Source organism: Trichomonas vaginalis, chromosome V (assembly GCF_026262505.1).
Source record: "Trichomonas vaginalis G3 chromosome V, whole genome shotgun sequence".
NCBI lineage: Eukaryota > Parabasalia > Trichomonadida > Trichomonadidae > Trichomonas > Trichomonas vaginalis.
The window spans coordinates 13837608-13864175 of NC_067207.1; the positions used below are offsets into that span (position 1 = coordinate 13837608).

The 26568-nt window shown below is 33.0% G+C and overlaps 9 protein-coding genes and 2 pseudogenes across 11 annotated transcripts, besides 7 other annotated features; 3 read left to right on the plus strand and 8 right to left on the minus strand.

Moving 5' to 3' along the window:
* Positions 1–2717: part of a mobile genetic element that runs on past the window's edge.
* Positions 1154–1561, minus strand: TVAGG3_0332230 (uncharacterized protein; the record flags this gene model as incomplete). The annotated part of the gene is made up of 1 exon (XM_051230482.1): positions 1154–1561. One exon carries the CDS (start codon positions 1559–1561, stop codon positions 1154–1156), a length of 408 nt encoding a protein of 135 aa, XP_051100212.1.
* TVAGG3_0332240 (uncharacterized protein) lies at positions 2212–2376 on the minus strand (the record flags this gene model as incomplete). The annotated part of the gene is made up of 1 exon (XM_051230483.1): positions 2212–2376. The coding sequence occupies one exon, from the start codon at positions 2374–2376 to the stop codon at positions 2212–2214; it is 165 nt and encodes a 54-aa protein (XP_051100213.1).
* Positions 2718–2720: 3 nt separating the features above from the next.
* Positions 2721–3115: a mobile genetic element.
* A 971-nt stretch (positions 3116–4086) lies between these two features.
* TVAGG3_0332260 (DNA binding) lies at positions 4087–4534 on the plus strand (the record flags this gene model as incomplete). Its single annotated transcript, XM_001286593.1, has 1 exon — positions 4087–4534. A coding segment is annotated over one exon (448 nt), but the record flags the coding sequence as incomplete, so codon positions are not given.
* A 503-nt stretch (positions 4535–5037) lies between these two features.
* Positions 5038–6138, plus strand: TVAGG3_0332270 (annotated as a pseudogene). The gene has a single exon. A coding segment is annotated over exon 1 (1101 nt).
* A 5011-nt stretch (positions 6139–11149) lies between these two features.
* TVAGG3_0332280 (uncharacterized protein) lies at positions 11150–11863 on the plus strand (the record flags this gene model as incomplete). The annotated part of the gene is made up of 1 exon (XM_001292513.1): positions 11150–11863. One exon carries the CDS (start codon positions 11150–11152, stop codon positions 11861–11863), a length of 714 nt encoding a protein of 237 aa, XP_001292514.1.
* A 434-nt stretch (positions 11864–12297) lies between these two features.
* TVAGG3_0332290 (intramolecular oxidoreductase activity, transposing S-S bonds) lies at positions 12298–13832 on the minus strand (the record flags this gene model as incomplete). The annotated part of the gene is made up of 1 exon (XM_001300501.2): positions 12337–13824. One exon carries the CDS (start codon positions 13822–13824, stop codon positions 12337–12339), a length of 1488 nt encoding a protein of 495 aa, XP_001300502.2.
* A 1417-nt stretch (positions 13833–15249) lies between these two features.
* TVAGG3_0332300 lies at positions 15250–16052 on the minus strand (annotated as a pseudogene). The gene has a single exon. A coding segment is annotated over exon 1 (803 nt).
* A 282-nt stretch (positions 16053–16334) lies between these two features.
* Positions 16335–16527: a mobile genetic element.
* A 1948-nt stretch (positions 16528–18475) lies between these two features.
* TVAGG3_0332320 (cyclin-dependent kinase inhibitor 2C-related family) lies at positions 18476–20063 on the minus strand (the record flags this gene model as incomplete). Its single annotated transcript, XM_001288150.1, has 1 exon — positions 18582–19163. The coding sequence occupies one exon, from the start codon at positions 19161–19163 to the stop codon at positions 18582–18584; it is 582 nt and encodes a 193-aa protein (XP_001288151.1).
* A 649-nt stretch (positions 20064–20712) lies between these two features.
* TVAGG3_0332330 (ATP binding) lies at positions 20713–20961 on the minus strand (the record flags this gene model as incomplete). The annotated part of the gene is made up of 1 exon (XM_001300504.1): positions 20713–20961. The coding sequence occupies one exon, from the start codon at positions 20959–20961 to the stop codon at positions 20713–20715; it is 249 nt and encodes an 82-aa protein (XP_001300505.1).
* Positions 20962–22251: 1290 nt separating this feature from the next.
* On the minus strand, positions 22252–22772 carry TVAGG3_0332340 (ATP binding; the record flags this gene model as incomplete). The annotated part of the gene is made up of 1 exon (XM_051230484.1): positions 22252–22772. A coding segment is annotated over one exon (521 nt), but the record flags the coding sequence as incomplete, so codon positions are not given.
* Positions 22773–23668: 896 nt separating this feature from the next.
* On the minus strand, positions 23669–24538 carry TVAGG3_0332350 (uncharacterized protein; the record flags this gene model as incomplete). The annotated part of the gene is made up of 1 exon (XM_001300506.2): positions 23711–24538. The coding sequence occupies one exon, from the start codon at positions 24536–24538 to the stop codon at positions 23711–23713; it is 828 nt and encodes a 275-aa protein (XP_001300507.1).
* Positions 24539–24673: 135 nt separating this feature from the next.
* Positions 24674–24703: a terminal%2Cinverted (terminal inverted repeat of MuDR-3_TvMULE3 transposon ID:TVAGG3_0332360).
* Positions 24674–26120: a mobile genetic element.
* Positions 26121–26158: a mobile genetic element.
* Positions 26121–26158: a terminal%2Cinverted (terminal inverted repeat of Banshee-A3 transposon ID:TVAGG3_0332370).
* Positions 26159–26568: the final 410 nt, after the last annotated feature.

The following is a 26568-nucleotide window of genomic DNA, read 5'->3' on the forward strand; positions in this document are numbered from 1 at the left end:
TGGACAAACCTCATGTACACAGCGTTAAGGTCGACATAGTATATCTTTTCATCTGAGTCGAACTTGTCGCAACCAATTGGTCCAGTTTGTGGAAATTCAAGTGAGTCTCTTATCTTCTGAGAAACTTCTCCTGTTATCTCATAAACATCGTCGAAGCAACCTGTTTCATATAAAACCTTCTGACCTAACTCAGATGCTCTCCAATACAATTTGACGTCAATTGGATGTCTCAATGGAAGTTTGTTTATAGCATCTTGAAGTTCTTGCAACCTCATTGGAAGTTCTTCTGGTTCAGGTTGGTATCCGAACATACCAACCCCTTGTGGAACTGTGTACTTCTTTTGTACTAGAACTTTGTCTGGAACAACTTTTGGTCTTGCTAACAATGAAAAGTTTGTTTCGTCTTTTGATATAAAACTTTCTGTAAGCTTGTCATCTGGAATTGGTTCCAACAAACCTTTCTCGAAAAGAATGTTTACAGCTCTGACAATGTTGCACTTACTTTTACCAAAGAATGGGTTTGTAAGACTTTCGTTCAACATGAAGTGGTTGTGGACAATTACAATCTTCAACCATGGTAAGTCTTTGTCAACAACATAGTCGTCATGTGAAGAACCTTTAGCTGTAGGTATGTTGACTCGGATATTGACATTTGCCAACGGTGCAATTTTTGCCAATTGACCTCTGAGAATGTACCTTGTCTTCACACATGACTCAAGATACTTCATCTTCTCATCTGTAACAAGACCAGAGTTCCTGAGACATGTAAGAATACAAGGTTCATTGACAATTGTTTCAATTGAATTGTAAATTCCATACCTTGTCAAGTCAATGTCAGACTTATTTATGAACGGGAAGTATCCAGCATGTTGTCTGACTGCTTGAGGGTTAGGTTGGTACCATTTGAACTTGACACTTGCAATTCCTTCAATTGCATTCAAAATGTCTGAGTCGGAGTCAACCATTTGTTCTCTCTTTGTAGTCTTGAAAGCGTCAAGAAGTTTTGCGGCTGTTTGTTCATTGCCATGTGCATAGTAAATGTGACCATCCAAATCTGTTATGGTCAATCTGAGATTGTGTCCTTTCTTATTTCCGTCTTGAATTGCAGCAAGTACTCCCATGAAGCCTTCTTTGTTCTTTCCTTCGTCAAAGTTTACTGTAAAGGTTCGACCAGATGTAATTTGACTTCTAACTTCACGATACTTTTCATATGCATATCTTGTTCTTTCCATGGGAGCATGTGCGTCTTCACCTTTTCCTTTTTCCTTCTCAAAGGATGCAATTGTTCGTCATGTTTCCAGTAGAATCTGGCAAAGCCGTCGTGTCCTTCAACTTGAGGTTCACTAACATCGAAAGGCATGTCCATAAGACGTTCTTCTTCTAACCTCTCTAGTCTGTTTGGATAATTGGCACGTGCTGTTTCCAAATCCATTTCGTAGCGAAGACCAGACAATTTGTCATAGACTTTTATGGGTCTTCCCTTCCTATATTTAAAATTCTTCGAAACTCTCCAACCATATCTTTGCAACTCTGCTTTTATTCTAGCAGACTTTCTGTCCATTCTATATGGGGGCATTTTTATAAAAATAAAAAAATATTTTTTTTCTTTACTTTACATAACCGCCTGCTGCCATAAGTCTTTGACGCCAACCCATACCAGCTAATGAAGGTTGACTTGGTTTAGTTTGGAAACTAAACTTTGGTTTTGGTTTATCTTCAGTTTTTGGTTTTTCTTCTTCTATCGGTTTTTCGTCACTTTTCGGTTCCTCTGACTTTACTTCACTTGCAGGAACAGTTGTGTCGTCAACATCTTCATAAATATCATATGCCATTTGTTTTTGTTTTCCTTTCAACTTTTTGTGTTTGTTGTAAAGTTTAGAATATTTCGACTCTAAGTCAATGAGATGTTCTATAATGAACTGTTGGTCAGTGAAGTAAACTTTTCCATCTGTTGTCTCGAAAGCTCCTTCAGACTTCAATATTTTATTTGTGAGAGCCTGTTTCTTTTTTGAGATACTAGCCGTTCCATTTCTATGAAAAGTGACTTTATAGTTAGGGTTTGTATTTCCAGACCTGGCACTTTCTATTATTGAATTTTTCTCTTCATCTGTAAGTTCTTTGACAGGTTTTGACAATGGTTCTGAACTTTTTGTTTGTGGTGTCAAATCTACCGTTTCAACTTCTTCGGTCATTTCATCTCAGTAAAAAATTTTAGTTTGGTTTGTTTTCAACTGGTTGTTGTTGTGGAGGTGGGATGGTTCCTTTAATAATATCATTCAGTTTCACATGCTGAGCCTGACTATATGGTATCGGTTTAAATGCTGGAAGCCGACAAATCCATCTTGAACTCATTTGTCTCAATGCTGCATTGTTCATTTCATCTCAATAAAAAACTTTACATTCCCCACGTTTGAGGCGGTTGAGGTTGGTTATTGTTTACCCACTGTTGTGCATGGTTATATCCTCTGTTAAAGAATCTTTCACCTTGGTCCATGTAGTGCCCTGCTTGGTTATAGTAGTCATTTGCTTTGTTATAATAGTTTCCTGCTTGTCTTCCTACATTGTCCATCCATCCTTGAACTTTTCCTCTTGTTTCAGGATTTGGAATAAGATTTGTTGCATCTCGTGCTACATCCCAACCTTTCTGTACAGTTTGTATAATAGGTTGTGCTTTCTCTTTAAGTATACCTAATGTACTCAAAATCTTCCTTCCTATTTTCAAAATAGGTTTTAATAAGAAAAATAGACAATTTATGAAGTAACAAAGCACATAGTATTATAAAAAAGAAAAACATTTTTCTCATATGAAAGAAAATATAACGTATTTTTTACAGAGCGTAGGTATATATCGAGCCAATTCACACCATAAATTCTTTTCTCGTTCTCGGGCCTATAAACAACCTGAGGTGCACAACAATATTAACTTATACTGCTGTTATCTGGATTTGAATCCTCAATTGAGAGAATTCCAGATAACTTCAGTATAAACAAACCATATACATGTTTCCTCCTTGCTTCTAGGCCAAGCATAACAAGTACATTACCTTAGAGCAAATCTCATTCGGAGTTTCTCATTTAATGAGAGACTCTGAATGAGATTTGCCTATTTGATTAATATTGTGCTTTATGAGAAGCAAATTCTGATGATAAATATTGATCTAGAGCTTATATAAGATGCGAAGAAACTTCAAAAAAAGCTAACCGGTAAAGACAGCAACTTGCAACACCAAGTTGCTCACGTAGTGATTACAAGCATATCTGCAAGGCAAAGTCCTCAGGATGCAGAACTTTGCCTGCAATCAGAAAAGAGATTGCTCCAAGGTTAACTATAGTTTGATATCGTAAAATTCACTTCAAAATGACGTTAACACATTTAAATTTATACGTTTAAATTCTATAGTTTATTTATAACTTCATTTTTCTTTATTGCTCTACGAGCTATTCTCATTGCATGATGTGTTAGTGTGCCGGCCCTAACATGGAAGCTGTGAGATATTGTGTTCAGAGAATGGAAGCAAATAATCTATTTAGAAGATGAAATAACAACAATGATATGAGTGAAAATGAAATTATTAATGTCGATTGCATCATCCTTAGATTGATAACAATACAAACTGCTGCATTTCTCCAGATTCCACGCATTGTCAGATTTTCAAGAGATTCTTTAGTCAAATCATAAGCCAGTCATACAAAACCTAGAAGTTAGCATCATCCTTAGATTGATAACAATACAAACTGCTGCATTTCTCCAGATTCCACGCATTGTCAGATTTTCAAGAGATTCTTTAGTCAAATCATAAGCCAGTCATACAAAACCTAGAAGTTAGCATCATCCTTAGATTGATAACAATACAAACTGCTGCATTTCTCCAGATTCCACGCATTGTCAGATTTTCAAGAGATTCTTTAGTCAAATCATAAGCCAGTCATACAAAACCTAGAAGTTAGCATCATCCTTAGATTGATAACAATACAAACCCCTTTACTTATATTTTTTTAAAAAAAAACTAAAAACGATATATTCCTCTCATATCCTTTTTGAAAATTGGTACCTAACAAACCTCGAACTCATGGCCCAACAAAAAAATGGATGAAGAACCAGATATACCCAATCTGGAATCCATTCCGCAACACATTGCAGAGAAACTCCTGCAACTAGGCAAACTTGTTCCAAGGCAAAAGTTAAATGCAGTAAATTTGTCAGACACTCAAGTATCTCTCCTAACGAGCCTCATTGAAGACAGCTTGGATCCAGCTAACAAAGGTCTCATAGAAATTCTCGCCAAGAGTACAAACGTTTGTCCTGCCACCTTATATAATTACCGTAAAAAATACGAACTTGACCCAGAATTTAACCCAAAGACGGCTGCATCTTTGATCAATCGTGCTATCAGTGATCACGGTGAAGAATTGTTAGCCAATTACATCATCAAAGAATTCATCGAAAAAAAATTCTTCTTTAACACCCAAATGTGCAGAGTGCTTGTCAAGATGTTCATAAAGGCTTACCCTAACGAGATTCTCAGAAACGATTTTGTTGTTTCTGACCATTACCTTTCGAATTTCCGAGAGAGATGCGACCTGACCACTCGTGAAGCACATTGGCATCGTCGGCCAAAAGACATCGAAGAGATGAAGACTCGTATCGAAAGCTTTAAACAGACCAAAGCTCAACTTATGGAACTCTTCAAGGATGAATTGTGGAGAATCTGCAACGCAGATGAATCCTTTTACGGATGTGGAATCGCTCATGGACTGACATATGCAATAAAAGGCTCGGAAGGTGTTGACGTCCACATGAATCATAACGAGAAGAAAGGAATCACTATTATTGCCACAATCCAGGCAGACGGCAGTAAACTTCCACTCACATTTGTCTGCAAGGGTCTCACAGATGCATGCCATAAGCAGATTTACGACAACAGAGTCTTTTCCAATGAGTTGATTTTGCATTCCGAAACAGGTTGGGCCACAAAGGAGATATTTCAAGAATATCTCAGATGGCTTAGAAAGTATTACAACGATCGTTATCGCGAGAATCCAAGTTACATTCAAAATGATAGAATCTACTTGTTTCTTGATACATATTCTAGCCACAGAAATGCAGAAACAAAGAAGCTTGCTAAAGACTTGAACATCACACTCGTCTTCATTCCAGTTGGATGCACCGATCTGTGCCAACCTCTTGACATGCATGTCTTTGGCGCCTTAAAGAATATGGCAACGAGAACATGGTGGACTTACTATTCTATCGACACTTCCCTCGAGTGCACGCTGAAGTTGGCAGTGTATATTTTAATACGTTGCTGGAATGCGCTGACTCCTGAGCTCATTGAGACTGCATTCAGTATGCACATCAAAGATCTTGAAGAAAATGAAAGCATCCAACCACGTATCTCTGACGAGAGGCCTCAGACTTCATTGAACGGATTGACGAAGTGAAGGCTCAATTCACAGTAGGCGAGCTTCTTGGCCAAAACGCAGAAGAGGAAGACGCCCCTGATTTTGACCTCCTTCAAGAGTTCAGTGAGATCAATGAACGACGCCATAGGAGACAGGAAAATACCCAGATTGAAGAAATAGTTTCAGATGATGAAGACTGGGATGGAAGTGATGATGAAGAAGATCTTGAAGGATTCACTCCAGAAGAAGAAAGAGAAATCCTTGAATATGATCTAGATCCATCAGAAATTGAAAGCGCAGTAGAACCTGAACCAAATTATAATCCTCCTTCTCCAGCTGAAATGTTTTCGCCTCTTCCAATAGTTGATGTCCATTTTGAACCCACAGATCAATTGATACACTGCCTTGCATCAAGAAGCGGAGCATCTTTTATGGACTCTGTGGAATATGCTCCGCGATTTGATGTTTTGTTAACCAATCAGCTTCATTACTCAGAAATATTTAACGAGATCAGACGTCACAATCATTATGCCACAGAGAGGGTAAATTCACAAATCATCAGGCTCGATGATTCTCGAAGCGCCTTAAATGCCGCCATGCAATTGTTCTTGACTATCATTATCCTTGAAAATATTCGAATCGAAGAAGATAATGGTGCAAGAGCTTTAGATTTGTTTCAGGTTGGAGAAGAAGATTCCAAACAAGAAGATCTTCTCCATATCCTACAAATATTAGAACGTATGGGAAGATCTACTTCGATTTCACCAGGAAAAACATATAATATGTTTCATTTTGAACAACAAGGCGATCCACGACTCATTATTTCATCTTTTATGAACCCACATTTATGCGGGATTCAATTCATTGATGAGAATAATCAAGCTCAATGTGTTAACATGTTAAAACTTCCTGAAGATGGAAATTTCAAAGAATATTTCGAGAATAAGAAGATTACTCATGTGAATAGATACCTCTTCATTGCAAATGACTGCGAATCTCAAGAAGCTCAGCCAGACCAAATTGAACTGCTTCATGAACATTCACATATCATATTTATCAGATTTGCCATTGTTTCACTTACACTCGGAAGAGATGGTCATGCCTCTTTTAAATTTTATAAGAGACTTGATTTACAAGGCGAATATGTTGTGATCGATGAAAATTGGTGTTATGTGATCCCAAGAGGAGGAGCAATCGGATATCAATTTTTATCATTGTATGTCAGAGGTAAGGATGTTGAAATTGAAAATTAATTCATAATTTCTATTTATTTATATATTATGTTTTTTATTTGTAAGCTGTAAATAATGATTTGTTATAAGAAGATGGTCTTTTTCACCAAGAAAAATTTTGTGTGTAAAAAATTTTTATCGTCTGACAAGTTTCTCTGTGAAATATGAAAATTTAATGTGTGATTACATTAGGAAAATATTTATAGAAATAAATATAAGAAATTAGAGAAAAAAATTTAAAAAGTAAAAAAATGAAGAAAATAACTGGAATACGAAGAATTTAGGGAGGATAGAGTGCATTATTGTTCTAAGCATGTCATTCCTGGAGATATTGCCTGTGCATGTCTCCCAGAATGGCATACCGTTCCGCATTCATAACTTGAATGCGGAACTTTGACCGACAAGAGTGCATTGTGCACTCTTGTTGGTCTGCATGTGTCATTCCGGGAGACATTGCCTGTGCATGTCTCCCAGAATGGCATACTGTTCCGCATTCATAACTTGAATGCGGAACTTTGACCGACAAGAGTGCATTGTGCACTCTTGTTGGTCTGCATGTGTCATTCCGGGAGACATTGCCTGTGCATGTCTCCCAGAATGGCATACTGTTCCGCATTCATAACTTGAATGCGGAACTTTGACCGACAAGAGTGCATTGTGCACTCTTGTTGGTCTGCATGTGTCATTCCGGGAGACATTGCCTGTGCATGTCTCCCAGAATGGCATACTGTTCCGCATTCATAACTTGAATGCGGAACTTTGACCGACAAGAGTGCATTGTGCACTCTTGTTGGTCTGCATGTGTCATTCCGGGAGACATTGCCTGTGCATGTCTCCCAGAATGGCATACTGTTCCGCATTCATAACTTGAATGCGGAACTTTGACCGACAAGAGTGCATTGTGCACTCTTGTTGGTCTGCATGTGTCATTCCGGGAGACATTGCCTGTGCATGTCTCCCAGAATGGCATACTGTTCCGCATTCATAACTTGAATGCGGAACTTTGACCGACAAGAGTGCATTGTGCACTCTTGTTGGTCTGCATGTGTCATTCCGGGAGACATTGCCTGTGCATGTCTCCCAGAATGGCATACTGTTCCGCATTCATAACTTGAATGCGGAACTTTGACCGACAAGAGTGCATTGTGCACTCTTGTTGGTCTGCATGTGTCATTCCGGGAGATATTGCCTGTGCATGTCTCCCAGAATGGCATACTGTTCCGCATTCATAACTTGAATGCGGAACTTTGACCGACAAGAGTGCATTGTGCACTCTTGTTGGTCTGCATGTGTCATTCCGGGAGACATTGCCTGTGCATGTCTCCCAGAATGGCATATGTGCATCATAACGAATGCAACTTTGACCGACAAGAGTGCATTGTGCACTCTTGTTTGTCATCCACTATGATACTTAGAGAAAATACTTTACTTACATTATTTAAAATATTAATTTCCCTATTTAATATTTATTTATTATTTTTTGTGCTTTATATTCCCTATGGCATGTACTGAACTATTTTATAGACTCTACCGAGCTATCTCCACATATAAACATTTGACAATAACACATATATACTCTCTTCATATTCTAGTCTCATGACATATTATTGCAAAAGCTATATTTATACAGCATACCTCATAAAGTCTCATTTTAGCCATATCTAAGCGTTCAAAACCTATTTTCCACACGTAATCTGATTCTTCTGGCTCCGCTGATTCGATTTCTGCTGTCAGATCGTGAAAATATGAATCACATAAAGAGATAAACACAAGTTACCCAACTTGATATTTTCCGTAAAAAAAACTCTTTAAGTTCATGTTCAATTTTTTCCAAAAGTGTGTGAATTCAAAAAGTCACAATATATCTAGTTATTACCCAGTATTAATTTTTTAATTTAGTTTTTGAGATATTCATTTTATAATACGTATTATTCAGAAAATTAAATACATTTGTAAGGGAAAACGGAATTAATAACAAATATATGAATATCGTGGAAGAGTCAATTTGAAGAAAACATTATTATTTTGGATTTGTGTTTATCTCTTTATGTGATTCATATTTTCACGATCTGACAGCAGAAATCGAATCAGCGGAGCCAGAAGAATCAGATTACGTGTGGAAAATAGGTTTTGAACGCTTAGATATGGCTAAAATGAGACTTTATGAGGTATGCTGTATAAATATAGCTTTTGCAATAATATGTCATGAGACTAGAATATGAAGAGAGTATATATGTGTTATTGTCAAATGTTTATATGTGGAGATAGCTCGGTAGAGTCTATAAAATAGTTCAGTACATGCCATAGGGAATATAAAGCACAAAAAATAATAAATAAATATTAAATAGGGAAATTAATATTTTAAATAATGTAAGTAAAGTATTTTCTCTAAGTATCATAGTGGATGACAAACAAGAGTGCACAATGCACTCTTGTCGGTCAAAGTTCCGCATTCAAGTTATGAATGCAAAAGTATTGCCATTCTGGGAGACATGCACAGGCAATGTCTCCCGGAATGACACATGCAGACCAACAAGAGTGCACAATGCACTCTTGTCGGTCAAAGTTCCGCATTCAAGTTATGAATGCGGAACAGTATGCCATTCTGGGAGACATGCACAGGCAATGTCTCCCGGAATGACACATGCAGACCAACAAGAGTGCACAATGCACTCTTGTCGGTCAAAGTTCCGCATTCAAGTTATGAATGCGGAACAGTATGCCATTCTGGGAGACATGCACAGGCAATGTCTCCCGGAATGACACATGCAGACCAACAAGAGTGCACAATGCACTCTTGTCGGTCAAAGTTCCGCATTCAAGTTATGAATGCGGAACAGTATGCCATTCTGGGAGACATGCACAGGCAATATCTCCCGGAATGACACATGCAGACCAACAAGAGTGCACAATGCACTCTTGTCGGTCAAAGTTCCGCATTCAAGTTATGAATGCGGAACAGTATGCCATTCTGGGAGACATGCACAGGCAATGTCTCCCGAATGACACATGCAGACCAACAAGAGTGAACAATCCGCTTTCTCCTTTGAAATCCAACATTCTAATCACATCTACATTAATAAATTGTTATAAAATACTAATCAAAGATCCAATACAATTCTACTATCTTATACACATTACCAATGTTAACACCTCTTATAACTTAAATTATTTCATAAAATTTGTTTTTATATCTTATTATTTTCTCATAATGCTTCTAATACATCTCTAATTTCTTACATTCAAACACCAATATCGTCATACTATCATAAGCACTTAATTTTTTCAAATTTTAGACTTAAATTTGAGCTACATTTTCATCATCATTTTTAGCCTTAAGCTTCTATAAGGTTATAATACATTATCGTAATATTCTAATATTTATGATTCTTACTACTCAATTCAATATAATCATATAAGTCACTCATAATCAGGAGCATAATTTAAAAATCTATAGCTCATATTTTGACAATTATATATATAGATGATGCATATTGCAATTCCGGTTTCAACACGATCAAATGTCAAACCATGATAAAATATATATCAATTTACAAAATATCGATTAACATTAGAATCCATATCTAATTCCATCAATGCACAAGTTGTAAATGCTTAATTCATCTTTGAGAAACGTGAATAGCACAATTTTATAAGATTATTTGTTGAATATTTAAAATATAAGCCAAATCGAATCTGCTGTATATTACTTTAGTTTATAATTGAATGTTAAATGTGCTCAGATAAATATTTGAGTCAGATATCGCATTTTCAATTTCAAATTTATCTCATGAAGTTAGAATTTATTTGATCATACAACATCATATTAGTCAAACTAGAGTTCAATCGCGATTCCAAAATGGAACAATTGCTTGTTTTATCAAAATGTTAAAATATTAATCTAAAAAACTTAATATCTAACCAAAACATTCTAGAAATATTATATACAGGTATATGCAATCTAAATGCACACGAAATTCTGAAAATTAAAAAGAATATTTATGAGATTATTAAATCTTATGCATTTCAATGAAGAGTCGATAATTATCATCTCTATAGGTTATATATCAACATATGAGTTTTTGGATTGACCACTACTATACTAATGTGATCAAATTAATCTGATTTCTTGAATTTTCATTTGAAGCATTCGCAGTAGTAGGAGTACCTTCATATATTAACATATTAAAAAATTGCGCCCAGATTCGCAGTTTAATCATGATTTTAAGATTGCATTAGATTTCGAAATGCAGAAAAAAATCACTTTAGATTCCCTTCAAACTCTAAGCATAAGCATGTCTCTATATGAGAAAACTATTTGAGCTATTCATTTGGCGGCCCAAAAACTCATGTTGCCTGAGCGCAGAAAATACCAATTTTTGGACCCTGGGTAGGGGGTCATGCATGTTTTCTAAATGTTGGAAAAGTAGGGTATATTTACTACAAATTGGAAACATTGCAAGCTCTTTTGAGCTTAACTTGACCCTTCAGAATGTCAATATTGCTATTTTATCATGAATTCATCTTCTGATTACTTTTTTTTATCAGAATTTTTCCATAAACATCATGATAAAATACACTCAAATAGACAACTTGCAAAAGAAATTGATGTCTGGGAAGAATTCTATGAAGATGTGTTCAAAGGTGAGAAGAAAAGATGCCAAAATTGTGAGAAAGAAACCGGATTATCACAATACTACTTAGAAGAATGTCTATTTTTGGATGACAAAGATAAAATAATTAAAATTGAAGCTTCTTCTTCCAAACTTCTCCATAATTCCTGTAGTTTCCACAAATGTTATTCAAAAGGAAATGGAGGTAGTATATCCATCAATAATCAAGAGTGCTCTGTAGTCCAAAGAAGATTTTGTGCTATTGATTCTTTTTCAGATTCAATCAATAATAAGTATTGCTTGGGTTTATTTTCGTTTGTAAAAGTTGGAGAAAAATGCCTGAATTATATCTCTGAGAGTACTTTGTTAGGATGCGGAAGGCCAGGAACTCTGACAGTCGGATTAACTCATCAAGAAGATGGCAACATTTCTCTATCAAATACAAATTTTACTTTGTGTAAAGCATGTCTTGTAGCAACAAGTTATGGAATTAGTCGAACATCTCCATTTAAATTTGAGTACTCGACATACTTCAACAACATTACAGATAATGAATCAATAATAATATGTACATGGTCTGATTCTGCACTGGACCATTTGAATATCATAACATAATAATAACATTTGAGTATTATTAATAATAAAGTCCCAAATGATAATGTTCCTTTATTCACTAATGCAGATATAATAATAGTCAATAACTGCTATATTGACAATAGTATTCCTTTAATATGTTATGATACACTAGAAATCTCTAATCCAAAGGAATGCTTTACGAATGATTTAACATATCTATCCCTGAGTAGTTGTGAAGCGGAAAATTATATTATTGATGTTAACACAAGTGTCTCCATGTCGTATGGCATCCCTATTATAATAATATCAATAACAAATGTATTATTTGCAAAAAAATAAAAAGAAATTTAAATATCAAATCATCATTCACAATTGTACCTGAGCGAGTCTATATCTACTGTATTGTATGTTCATAAATTTTCTTTTTCGATTCTGATTCAAAAAGAAATTTGTAAAATTATTTTGAATTAACCATAAAATATCAATTATTTATTGAGAATAACAATATATTTTTAAAGTTCCAAGTTTTCCTCCGCAAATTTCAATTTTCTTGGTACTTTGACATTTAATTTCGCTTCAGTAACAATTAATCTGAACAACTTCATTGCGTTGCTTTCATTTGGAAGGATCATACCTTTACCACGCTTCTTCAATATCAAAGTTGGCTTATCTTTTGGAACATCTAACGGGATATCATTCTTTTCAGCATTAATATAATAGAACATAAATCTAGAGTATTTCTGTTGGTTGAATTCATAGGCAATGGCCTGTAATTCTTGAAGTAAATCTATTGAAGTTTTATCTGTTGCTGAAGGAGCAATGAGAGTTACAGAATCCTTAGGAGATCCATAAACAGCTCGGAAGTTTGATCCAACGAGCTTCTTAAGGTTAGGAAGATCATCTTCATCTTCTTCTGGGATTTCTTCGGACTTTACAGGGATAATTGGGAAGGAATTAATTACTTGGTCAAGAAGCTGGTCCAAGATTGCCGGAGTAATCTCTGTTCCTTCTGGAAAAAATAATTTCTCACTTACATCTCCATTTTCTGTAAAGTTTGCTACAACCCAGATAGGTTCTTTGGTTCCTGCTGTGCCCATCTCGTTCAGGAGTTGCGTAAACTGGCGGTATGGTCCGTATGCGTATGTGAAATTATCTTTGAACTTGTCGTAGATCTGTCTCATGCCCCAGTGTACTTGTTTGAGGGAGTGCTTCTTGTTTACGTCGCAGAAACAGAAGACTGTCATTCGAGAATCGTGAATTACGTCACGGAAAAGGGTTCCTTCTGTAAGTCTGTATAATGGATAAGCGTTATCGCGGATGAACTTCTCAAGCTCATCTGTTTTGTCAATTTCGCTAATTGGATATTGAACAATTACATCATCGATTGATCTTCTGATTAAAATTGCATTTGTAAGCGAGGTATCTTGATCCTGCTGAAGGCCAAATTGATATGCTGCCTCTGTAGATGTTGAACGCACGAATGGAATAATATCAATGAATTTTTCAGCCAAATCTTGAAAAACTTCAATTACATCATCTGAAGTATCTTCATCACTTGTCAATATAGCAGCAATCGGGTTGTATTGAAGGAATTTGTATGCGCGATCTTGAGAATCGATTTCAACAACGAGTGGTTTGTTTGTAATTCTTGTTAAGTACTTTCTAAGGTCTGTTGAATTCCTTTCTCCTGTGTATTCCGTCATAAATTGGCCATTGCGGAATACGTAGAAAGAAGGGAAAAATTGAATATTGTAAAGATCAAGCGTATGTGGCGCGTTATTGCCATCAAGATAGAAAAAGTCGCATTTATTGCCAGAATGGAATGTTTCGGCAGCAGCACGAAAGTGTGGCATCAATCTTTCCACTTCTGTATTATTTTCATCAATTGCCATGACTAAAGCAAGTTTAGATTTGTTGATCTTGGTTTCAAAATTCTCGTCATTGAGTGTAGGCGGTAAATAAATCTCACTTCTAACTAAAGAGAATAAAATCGGAAGCATTTGTGTCACTTTTGTATTTGGTTGAATTCGTCACTTTTTGGAATTCTCTTCTTCAAAATAGCTTCGCACCATAAAAATATTACATTGTTATATTCAGTACATTATTTCAATCATTTCTGTCTAGATTTCGTTTTGAAAATGATCAATGACAAGTTTTTCATGCCTGTTAACTAAGGACTGCCCACACGAGTGAATTGTCCGCGACATCTCCATGGCTCTTGGTCTGATGTGATACTGCAAAAACGCCAGGCAAACATTGATTAACAGCCGAAATTCTGTTTTACATGAAGGTTCCGCTTGGGTTCCTGTCTTTGGATATGTCGGAAGAGGAGATAACAAGGCAGCAAGAAAATCCTTCACATTGCAGTTTGTGATACAAGTGATAATGTCCGCCTAGTTGCATACATTGCAGCTCCATATATAATTTTATTGCATAATGCAATATGTGTTGATGCAAAACTCAAATACAACTTTTTTATACTAAATTGCTCAAATAAGATGAATTATAATAAAAAATCCTTTCCGTAAAGGTATTAAATTAGCAATATTTTTAATCAAAAACGTATGTGCAATCGTATCCAGCATCTAATATGCACGCTTAATTGTTTATCTCTGTATTTCAGACTAATTTTTGTTAGATTTGAGTATGCTTCTATATATATAGATATGGTGATATACATGCGGAATTTCAAGAAAATTTGATTCACAGCTTTTGAGAATTGATTTTTTGGCATATAATATACTTTCTGAATATGACTAAATGATTGTCTGCGTCTTCCATCAGAAGCGAATTCAATTTTAATTTCGAAATATCTCCGTGCTTATTGAAAGAGATATGATAATACATATAGTTGTCTTTCAGCAGATAATCACTTAGAGCTGTTTTAAAGGCCTTAGCTTTTTTTATTTTTTAAATTTAACGTTAAAAAGTGTCTGTACCCATGATATTTGCACCATGTGATTTAAGAGTAAAGAATGTTTCTTTACTATTACGTAATGCTGCATAATGAAGAGCGGTTCTTCCTTCTTCATCTTTTTCATTGATACTTGCACCATTTGAAATAAGCAGTTCGTTGTATCTTTATTATTAATTTGCTGCAAGATGAAGAGCGGTTCTTCCTTCTTCATCTTTTTCATTGATACTTGCACCATTTGAAATAAGCAGTTTGTGTATCTTTATATTTACTTGCTGCATAGATGAAGAGCGGTTCTTCCTTTTCCTTCTTTTTCATTGATATTGAACCATTTGAAATAAGCAGTTCTGTGTATCTTTACTATTTACTGCTGCATAATGAAGAGCGGTTCTTCCTTTTCATTCTTTTTCATTGATACTTGCACCATTTGAAATAAGCAGTTCTGTTGTATCTTTACTATTAATACTTGCTGCAAGATGAAGAGCGGTTCTTCCTTCTTCATCTTTTTCATTGATACTTGCACCATTTGAAATAAGCAGTTCTGTTGTATCTTTATTATTAATACTTGCTGCAAGATGAAGAGCGGTTCTTCCTTTTCATCTTTTTCATTGATACTTGCACCATTTGAAATAAGCAGTTCTGTTGTATCTTTATTTATTAATACTTGCTGCAAGATGAAGAGCGGTTCTTCCTTCTTCATCTTTTTCATTGATACTTGCACCATTTGAAATAAGCAGTTCTGTTGTATCTTTATTATTAATACTTGCTGCAAGATGAAGAGCGGTTCTTCCTTCTTCATCTTTTTCATTGATACTTGCACCATTTGAAATAAGCAGTTCTGTTGTATCTTTATTATTAATACTTGCTGCAAGATGAAGAGCGTTCTTCTTCTTCATCTTTTTCATTGATACTTGCACCATTTGAAATAAGCAGTTCTGTTGTATCTTTACTATTAATACTTGCTGCAAGATGAAGAGCGGTTCTTCCTTCTTCATCTTTTTCATTGATACTTGCACCATTTGAAATAAGCAGTTCTGTTGTATCTTTTATTAATACTTGCTGCAAGATGAAGAGCGGTTCTTCCTTCTTCATCTTTTTCATTGATACTTGCACCATTTGAAATAAGCAGTTCTGTTGTATCTTTACTATTAATACTTGCTGCAAGATGAAGAGCGGTTCTTCCTTCTTCATCTTTTTCATTGATACTTGCACCATTTGAAATAAGCAGTTCTGTTGTATCTTTATTATTAATACTTGCTGCAAGATGAAGAGCGGTTCTTCCTTCTTCATCTTTTTCATTGATACTTGCACCATTTGAAATAAGGAGTTCGGTTATTTCTTTACTATTATTAATTGCTGCATAGGGTTGTTAAAAATATCAAAAATTAGCGTTTTGAAGACACCATTGTGTCTTATAATTTTCCCTTCCTTATTGGCGTGTAGAAATAAATGCGCCAATAGATTGAAGAAGAATTGTTTTTCTCTTAATGAACTTTAAACCTTTTGATATAAGAATATTAAAAACATTAATATAATTTCGATTTCGGAAATTAAATTTCCAAATTTTTTGTCGATTTCGGAAATAACAGGATCCAGTAGGGCTGTACAAGATTTAAAAAAACATTGCCGGGTTACCGTAGAGGCCTAAAAAAATCGCGCCTCGGCGGCAAGCCGCCTCGGCATTAAGAATGCGCATCTAAATTTTTATATGTCCTTCTTTCTTTTATTTTTCCCTTCCCTTTCTTTTCTTTTTCTTTTTTTTCCCTCCTCTTGCTCTCATTTACCTTTTTTTCCTTTTCTCATCATTTTTCAAAATTTTAAATTTTTATCAAAAATCTTGCCTATAAAAGCAGACTATGGAACCTTTTAATGCCTCTTAATCAATATTATACAGCATAAAGCATATTAAATGAAAGTAATTACGTATAAATTTATTTTATTATCTTATTTATTAATTCTTTAGCATGTATTGTTTAATATTAACTTTTCTGTACATTAAATATGATATCTCCAAAGTATGAATGCCTTGTAACGAAACAAAAACTTAATTTTATGTTGAATATTTGTCACAAACATTAGATTATTAAAATATATGTTGGATATCCCTTAGTATGAGACTTCATGACTCTTGTAGTCTAACGTGAGCTTTGGATTGCAAGCTCTGTGGTTAACGAACATAAATTAATTGTAAAGTTTTCAAAATTTTTCATCGTTTCTATCAGCATCTATTTTTCCTTTAAAATAATATATTTGTATGAATACAATATTTAGTAATTTTTTTATTTCCCATAATTTCATTCAAAATTTCAGAAAAAATTAATTTCTATTCAATATTATTTCAGCTTCAAAACACTTCATTCTTATAGATGTTGATTCACTAATGTGTGATACTCAATGTCTTATTTCAATGAAAATTGTTCTGCAAATTTATTTCACTTTTGACCTCACTTTTTCCGTAATTCAATTTTTTACTTTTAATATTTTAGATCTTCATAATATCATTTGAAAAATTAACCATATAAAAAAATCAAGTTAACAATTCACTTTTTCCGTAATTCAAAAATCAAAAATATAAATAATATATCTTTTTATCAAATATTATTATTATATTCTATGAAAAATGAGGTCCGGAAATTTTGCGGATTCCCGTAACTCAATTTTACGGAAAAAGTGCAGTAAACTATTCAAAATACGGAAAAATTGGTGTAAACTAATGATTTTACGGTAAAATCACGGAAAGTCCCGGAAGAATATATGTGCCTATATGAAATTATACAAAAATGAATCAAACGCATTTTAAAAGATTGTTCTTGTATTATAAATGCTATTCGCAGATTTATTAGTTGAAGAAAATTACCAAATTTTTGCCGATTTACAAAAAATGATTTACAAAGCATATTTTTATAAGGCTTTAAAAATCTTTAAAATGTGACCGGTGACGGAAATCCATGGTAACCAACCGCGGTTCCCGTTTGGAATGCCATAGGATCCAGCATCCAACACGCAACAACAAAACACAAAACACACTTTTTGGTTCTTTCATCGTTTTAATCGTAATTTATGTAATACATGATTTGGATAAATTTTACAAAAATAGAACCTATATTATATTCTTTTCAAAGATTCTTGCAAATCATCAAAAATAATTGTATTTTAAAAAACGATCAAATTATCCTTTCATTATTTTAAACTTAAATTAGTTTTTATGATTGACTAAAGCAATCATATTTATTCATCATTAAATAAACAAAAAATAATATTTGAGAGTTATTTCAAAAAAAACACATTGAATTTATTAATTTGTCTCAATTTCAGTATTATAAATTTTTATAATTTCAATATTTTGAAATACACTTTTTAATATTTCAATATTTATGATATTTCAATGTATTAAGTGGTCTCAAATTGAGCTTCTCAAATATAAGGTGGCCTATTCAAATAATAAAATTAAATAATATTTAAAATAATAAATAAAAGTGATTGAGGTCATAGCAAAACGGCTGTTTCAGTCATTAATTCTTAAAAATAAAAAGGGTAAAAACTAAATAAAATGGGTAAAATTCAATAGTGTCTGTGCTATTGTTCAATTTGAAGGTGTCTTTTGAAACCGCAAGACACATTGAATTTTTGAATAGTGTATTATGGTTTGACAGACACCAATGAAAAAAATAAAATGATATTTATTTTAAATATATAAGATCCTTATATAAAATATAAATATTTTATCGTTTTATTTTCTTGTTTTAGAAATGTTTTTTATTGAAAAATCAATAAAACTAACTCCAAAATAAAATTTTTGATTTAAAGACACTATGATGACACCAGGCAAATCTTCCAAGACACCTATCGTCGGGAATTTGACCTTATTGCTGCATAATGAAGGGCAGTTATTCCTTCATCATCTTTTTCATTGAAATTTGCACCTTGTGAGATTAGGAGTTTTGTTGTTTCTTTACTATTTTTAATTGCTGCATAATGAAGAGCAGTTTTTCCTTTCTCATCTTTTTCATTGATATTTGCACCATGAGATATAAGAATTTTGGCTGTTTCTTGACTATTTTTAATTGCTGCATAATGAAGAGCAGTTCTTCCTTCATCATCTTTTTCATTGATATTTGCACCATGAGATATAAGAATTTTGGCTGTATCTTTACTATTTTTAATTGCTGCATAATGAAGAGCAGTTTTTCCTTTCTCAGCTTTTTCATTGATATTTGCACCATGAGATATAAGAAATTTGGCTGTTTCTTGACTATTATTAATTGCTGCATAATGAAGGGCAGTTATTCCTTCCTCAGCTTTTTTCTCGATAGTTTCACTATGTAAGTTATTATTATTAGCTTCAAAAACAAAAAGAGCTGTTCTTACATTTATGTTTGCACCATTTGAGAGGAAAATTTCCCACAGGAATGGAATATTAAACATCGTTGAAAAAGCAAAACATTCGTTAATATCATTAGTTTGAACATAATAAACAAAAAATGATTCAAGATTATTATATTTTCCACAACAATATAAATTAATATGTAAATTGTGCTCGTGCATCAAGAATGAAACCAAATTAATGTTATGTGAAATAATAGCATATTCCATGCATTTATCATCTGGTTTTTTATTTTTTAAACATTCACTCATGATCTCTATGCTTCTTCCTAAAAATGAAAATTGAAGACAAGTTTGAGTTATTTCTTTGTCAAATTCTGTTCTTAAAAACTTGAAACAATCAACTGCCCCATGGTAACAGCATAATTCAAGTAACGAATATCCATTTACATCAAATGGATATAAATCACTAACAAGTGTTTGATATTCATCAAAATCATCTCTTACCGTAAATGAGATAAATGTTTCTAAGTCATTATTCATAATTGCTCTGTAAATTGTATTTTTTGTATGAATATCGAGATTTTCTGATTTAATTGTTTCGAAATCATCAGATTTGCCTAATTTAATCCCATATTCTTCATAAAACAGGTAGTCCGAAATTAGTCTAGCATTGTCGACCTTCTTGACATTATATTTATCAGATATAAGTTTGGCAAGAGATAAGTATGACTTTGTATAGCGATTATTATACGGAATGATATTCAAAATATCTACAAGTATTTTTTTGGGAGGATATTTCTTTAAATCAATCAATTCTGTGATCATTTTGTAAATCTTGTCCAATTCTTCTTCGTTTTCCGTTTTCAACTGATACAATGCAATGAATAAATCTATGTAGTGTTTGTAGTCATTTCGCAATTCACTGTAATCAATTAGGTAAATATCTTGCTCAGACATTAGAAAATTTAAAAAATAAAAACTCCATCAGACATGGAAAAAATTTTATGGACCCACTCAGAAAAATTGAGAGGCAAAATGAGATTCATCGTTTTATACTCATCTGATTGATATTATTCAATTATATCCGGTATATTCATATTTTTATATGGCACTTTGGCTCACTATTATTTCAAATTAAGTAAAATTACTGAAATCTCCGATGGAAAATTCTATAAAAAGCTAATAAATAGGCATGCATCCGCAATTTTATGTATTTTCCAATGCGTATAATTGTGGTGAACGAGACTGAGATTTAACTAACAATCGTGTATTGAAAAAGTTTGATATATTAATAATTAAACATATATTATGTTACCACATCCCGTTTATAGATAAAGCTTTATATCTATCTAAGATCAATGAACAGCTTCCAACTAAGTGTACGTGTTGAAGATATAAATTGGAGTTTAAGAAGGCCATGCTTGCTTTTCTGGAATGTTGATCACTAATTCTCTGGTCAAATATGTATTAAGATTAGTATATTTGTAAATGAATTCAATATCTCTAACAAAATTAAAATGGGACTAAAAAGAATACGTTTTAAGTACTAAAAAGTCTATTTATAAACAATATTATAAGAATAAGTATTAGCAAATTCCCGTACAAACAAAAATTTGTAAAAAAAAATTGAAAAATTTGGAAAATAGAATTACAATTCATATTTGACGTCACCAGTAATGTGAATACGGTCATCTGGAGTTGGATTCTTGATCTTTGTTGCCTCTTTATAAAGCTCGGCCACATTATCTACTAATTTTTGTAATTCGTACCATTTCAAAGCAGGATCATCCATTGGACCGAGTCTTTTCTGTATGTCCTGTTTTTCTTTCAGCCATATTTTTGTTTCTGCCATCATTCTTAGGACATTTCGGATATCAGCTCTCATTACGTGTTTCATTCATTTGTTTTGAGGGATATTACGTATACCTTGTTCAATTGATTCAAATACTTGATTCATATAATCAATTGTCGAATTAACTTTTGTAAAATACTGAATTCTTGACATAACAGCTCCAACAGCGTCCAAAAGTAAATTTTTACGCTGTCGTAAAGTATCCAACATGAAACTCTTTTGTTTCAAGAACCATCTGTCAGTTGTATTGACAGCAACAATGATTCTTTTTAATTCTTCCTGGGAACAGACCAAATTGATGTATTCCAACTGTCGTGTCATTGATTTTAGGTCTAATATGATGCCTTCAAGGCTATTCGCTTCTTCAGAAATCATTCTTTGGTCAAATTCGTATTTATCTAAAAGTTTCAACTGTTCAATGAACTTTATCTCCCAAATATCATATACTCTCTTCGAGTTCTGCTTGATTCTGTACAATCCATCCTTAGTTTGCTTGAAAATTGTTGTATTATGCACAGTTCCCCACGCAGCGACGCCGGAAGAGCCTGCAGGGTATCTGGGGCCAACTTCCATTAGATATGTTTGTGTCCCTGTCACGTTTGGAGTTGTTCGTCTTTGTAATGCGTCGTAATACTGGAAATTGTAGAGTTGGTATGGATTGTAATGGATTGTGTTGATGGTCTTGAACTCAGAGCTTTGTACGGCACCGTATAATGCTGCTCCATATGATATTGACTCTTCAGGATTCATTGAAACACTTAATTCTTTTTGTTTGAGGGCTTTCTTGATTACTTCTTGGATACAAAGCACGCGCGATGATCCTCCTATTAATTGGACTCTATCTACATGAGGAACATTCGAAAGAAGTGAATATAATTCTTCAAGAATATTTTTTACAGAATTTTCAAATTCTGATCGAGAAATGTTGTAGTAGAATGTCTCAGAACCATCAACTTGACCGACTGCATTGACATTTGTTGTCAATCTGTGCTTAATTCGGTTTGCTTCTGCTATTAACAGTTGTTTGTCTGTTTTGGTTGGTGGATATGATATCTTACTCTTCATTAGTTTGTATATTGCAATATCTAGTAGTCTTCCACCTATATTTTGCGAATAATTATAAAAAATTTCGCTAATTGTAATATTACGCTTTCCTGAAAACTGGGATACAGTCACTTGTGTATTTAGATCACCAATATCGACAAATGCAACTGTTAATGGCTTTTCTAGTTTGGAAAATTTTTTATCATGAGTAAAAGCGAAATCATAGCCTAAGGCTGTACTCGAATCAATAATTCTTGAAGTATAATTAGCAAGTTTGGCTGCTATTCTAACTGATTTTCTTTCTGTTGCATCATAAATTTTGGAACAGCGATATAAGCTGTTTTTGCGACCAATGGTGGTTCGAGGGCTCTGGCTGTTGAGTTGATGATGTTAAATGTTCTGTAAAGTAAGTATTCTGGATAAATTCCATTAGTTGTAAATCTAAAATTTGAAGTTGGAACAAATTCTGATTCAATCTTTCGTTGTTTTGCGATGTCTTTCATTTCGTCTGTCAATATTTTGCCTACGAAATCATTATAATATCGAGTTGTATGTTGAGGAAATTTTTTCTCCATTTGTTGATTATCGAAATAATATGCATTGTTTCCGAAGTTGTAAGCATCAATGAGCTTTATAGGACCTTTCTCATTAGGAACCACTGTAAATGTCGATCTGAAATATCGATTTGAGCTGTTATCAAGCAAAATTGACATCTGAGTAGGAGATCTTAATGCAGCTACTCGAATCTTTTCACTTCCAAGGTCCATCCCTAAAACGACAGAAAGTGAGAACGCTAAAAGGCAAAAAATCATTTTTTCAAAACTGGCAAACGATAATTTTTAATTCAATTTTTCAAAAGATGTGGGTGAAATAAAGTTTGTGATTGTTATGTTTATTACAAAAATTTACTAAAATAATTTTGATAAGTGTAAGGCATCTAAATTTTTTCCAATTCTAAACGGATACAAAAATAAATCGAGCAAAAATACAATAATTAAAGTATTTATTGGACATTTTTAGATATATGGCCTATAATTGAAACATCATCATCCTCAGAACTATCAATATTATCTATTTCATTCGAATATACTATATTTTCTCCTTTAACTGATCCGCTGAAGTCAACTTTATTCAAAGCTATACAAGGTGGATCTCCTGGGCATGGGGCGTTTTGATAAATTCTAAAATATTTAGCTTCTGCTGGTTTGGAAAATTAAAAAGTCTTTTCCTTACCATTTTTAAAACTTTCATCATTATCAACTCTGTGAACTTCTGTCCAAGTTTTATTATCATCTGATATTTGCAAGGACCATGAATAAAGACAGCACCTACAACAAAAATAAAGTTTATCTTCGCAGCAACACCTTAAGTTGCTTCCAGCACATCCTGTGCGAATAGTATAGCTATCAACAACCATTCTCGAATCTTTTACAGAAAACATAATCCATGGATGTTCAGAATATGATTTCATGCATGTTGAACACCAATCATAATTATTATTCCATGGCTCAACAGTAAAATACGGATCAGTTATTTTATAGGAACCATTAATTATTTGTTTCGATGATCCACATGCCTGGACTTGCAGCAGCTTTTTACTATAAAGGGTAGAAAGTATGTTGCTTGATTTATCTTTCCCCGCAAAATTCAATAAAAATAACGTTTTGTCACTTTTTTCAACAGAATGAATCATTTTGAATTTTAGAGTTTTAGATTTAATTTTTACTTCACAACATAATGGGAAAATACATTAAACAAAGCTATCTTCGCGAATTGTTTTGTTATTCATTTCGTGCGATTTGCGCGGTGATAAGTTAGTAATAAGAGCTCTCTTCGTTTCTGGATTTTGATGATCATCAATAACCCTTTCCATAATAACCCTTGAAGAACAAGCACCATTAACTCTGTATTGCTCAATAGCTGCATTATTCTTAAGCTTCAAAGCACGTTTAAGATCTTTAATTCGAAGGTCGTAGTCATTTCTCATGTCATCAAACTCTTGTTTATGGCGTATAATCATGAAATTGATTTGTTTTCTGAAGTGTTCGTCAATGGGTTTATATTCTTTGTAGTTCTTCATATTCTTTAGTTTAATAGCTTCATTTCTCTTAGCTATTGCTGTATCGTATTGATGTGCTCTAGCTAAATTCTGAGCAGTAACAAACATTTCATCGATATTTGCTTGTATTTTTTGTAATTCTTTATTTCTAGCTTCTTTCCACTCTTTAGTAACTTCTTCTAGTTCATGTTTTTGCTTTTCTTCTGCACGTTGGAACTTCTCTTGGAGTGCTAATCGTTCTAGTTCGCATTGATTTTCAAAATCCATTTCATTTTCTTGAATCTGTCTTTTCATTTCAGCGCGATTTTGTTGAATATACTTTGTCTGTTCTCGTCTGTAAAATGTTTCTCGCCTTTGTATATCTTGTTCTTGAATGATTTTTCTTGATTCATAAAGAATTTTTGCCTTTTCGAAATCAAAGGACTGGATAGCATTTTCCTCTTCAATATCAAAGCCGAAATTATCAATCATTTCAAAAAGTTCTCCCTTAGAACTCGAGTCATTGATTGATGAGTTCATTTTTGATAAACGTACGCTGTATCAAAAGATTGTACTGAAAAATTACAACTAGAAAAAGATTACTTGATAACATCTTAATAAGAGATTTAGAAAATTATAGAAAACGATTCAACATTTTTGAATCAATTCATAAATGGCAAACCCAAATTTTAGCTAAAAGTGACAGGAAAAAAAACGTTTAGTATTAAAAAAAAGACCGATGAGAGCTTCGTTCGAAATATAGAGGGAACTGAGAATGCGCAACCATTCTCAGGGAATATTGGATGCTATTCCCGTTCCCTCTGTATGGAAAATTGAGGTTTTCAAAGGGAGTTAAAATAATATCAAATTTATACTAATTTACTTCAAAATACAAAAGTATTTGACAGCTAAAATTAGTTACTTTAGCAAGCCTATCAATACCCTTTTACGATTATTGCTACTTTTTCGAAATAAAAGTAAAAACAAATTTATACTAATTTACTTCAAAATACAAAAGTATTTGACAGCTAAAATTAGTTACTTTAGCAAGCCTATCAATACCCTTTTACGATTATTGCTACTTTTTCGAAATAAAAGTAAAAACAAATTTATACTAATTTACTTCAAAATACAAAAGTATTTGACAGCTAAAATTAGTTACTTTAGCAAGCCTATCAATACCCTTTTACGATTATTGCTACTTTTTCGAAATAAAAGTAAAAACAAATTTATACTAATTTACTTCAAAATACAAAAGTATTTGACAGCTAAAATTAGTTACTTTAGCAAGCCTATCAATACCCTTTTACGATTATTGCTACTTTTCGAAATAAAATAAATTTATTATCAAAAACCTTTTTTTCTTAGTAAAAATAAAAATGTTATTATATCAAGTTTTTATTCATAAATTTTTATAATGTTGTATAAATTTGAAGGTGGAAATCTGTAATAATTTTATCTTGAAAAGACTTGGCATTCTCAACAATGAATTGAGGGGTATTGCATCCAAATTCTGTAATTTGCGTGAGAATACTAAGCTTGATTTCCATTGGGATACTTAATTTCGAAAAATACTGGGTCATTCGTTTTTGAACCTTTGCTGCCTTGACAACTTTATCAAGTAGGTCATCTAAACCCAATTGAAGCGTATTTAAGTTTGCTGATGAGTTAACTATTAACAATTTAATTTTATCAGTGAGCATTATACATTTTTCTGTATCCAGTCTGATTGTAGACTTTTTTGGCTTTTTTCAGATGGCAACGGATTTGGAATTTTGTCTCTGAGCCTTATATCTTGAGAAATTCTGTAATAAAATGAAGGAACGATAAAATCGATTAATTTCATCACAAATCGATCAAATCTCATGAAAATTGTTCCGCCAAAGTAGTAATATTTAATTTTTTTGTTAATCGATTCTGAAATGTTATTTGTGAGAGCTAAATTTTCATCTCTTTCAGCGGCTGTCCATCTTTCTTGGTTTGATATCCATTGATTTTGTATGTATTTTGAAAATTCTGGGAATTTTTCGGCTATTTCCAGAATTTTTTTGAACGTTGGTTCAATCCATTCTTTCTTGCCATTTCTGCCGTATGCAAGATAGTTCATTTTTGTATCTAATATTGTTGTAAACAGAAATTCATCAAAAGTGACACCTCAGAAAAGCTAAAATATTGAATTTTTGGAACTTTTGATAGAGCACGTTTTTAAATATTAATTAAAGTAAATGTATATTTTGTAAAGATTCTTTTTAATAAAAAATAAAATTTTGAAGAAGAACACAAAATCTTCTGAAAAATAATATCACATAAACTCATATTATTTTCTAATATATAACTATTTTATATAAAAATCAAATTCAATGATCTTAAAAGCGAATGATAAACCTCAAAATTTACGAATATAATGAGTGGAATATAATGCTTATCTATCATAAAACCATATGAAATATCAATTTTTGCTTTACGGCCTAATTTTTGACGACAATTAGCAAAAAATGTTAAATGTTAACACTCAGTCCATTGAATATGAAAAATAAAATTGACTTTTGATTAAATGTTTTTATTTATCA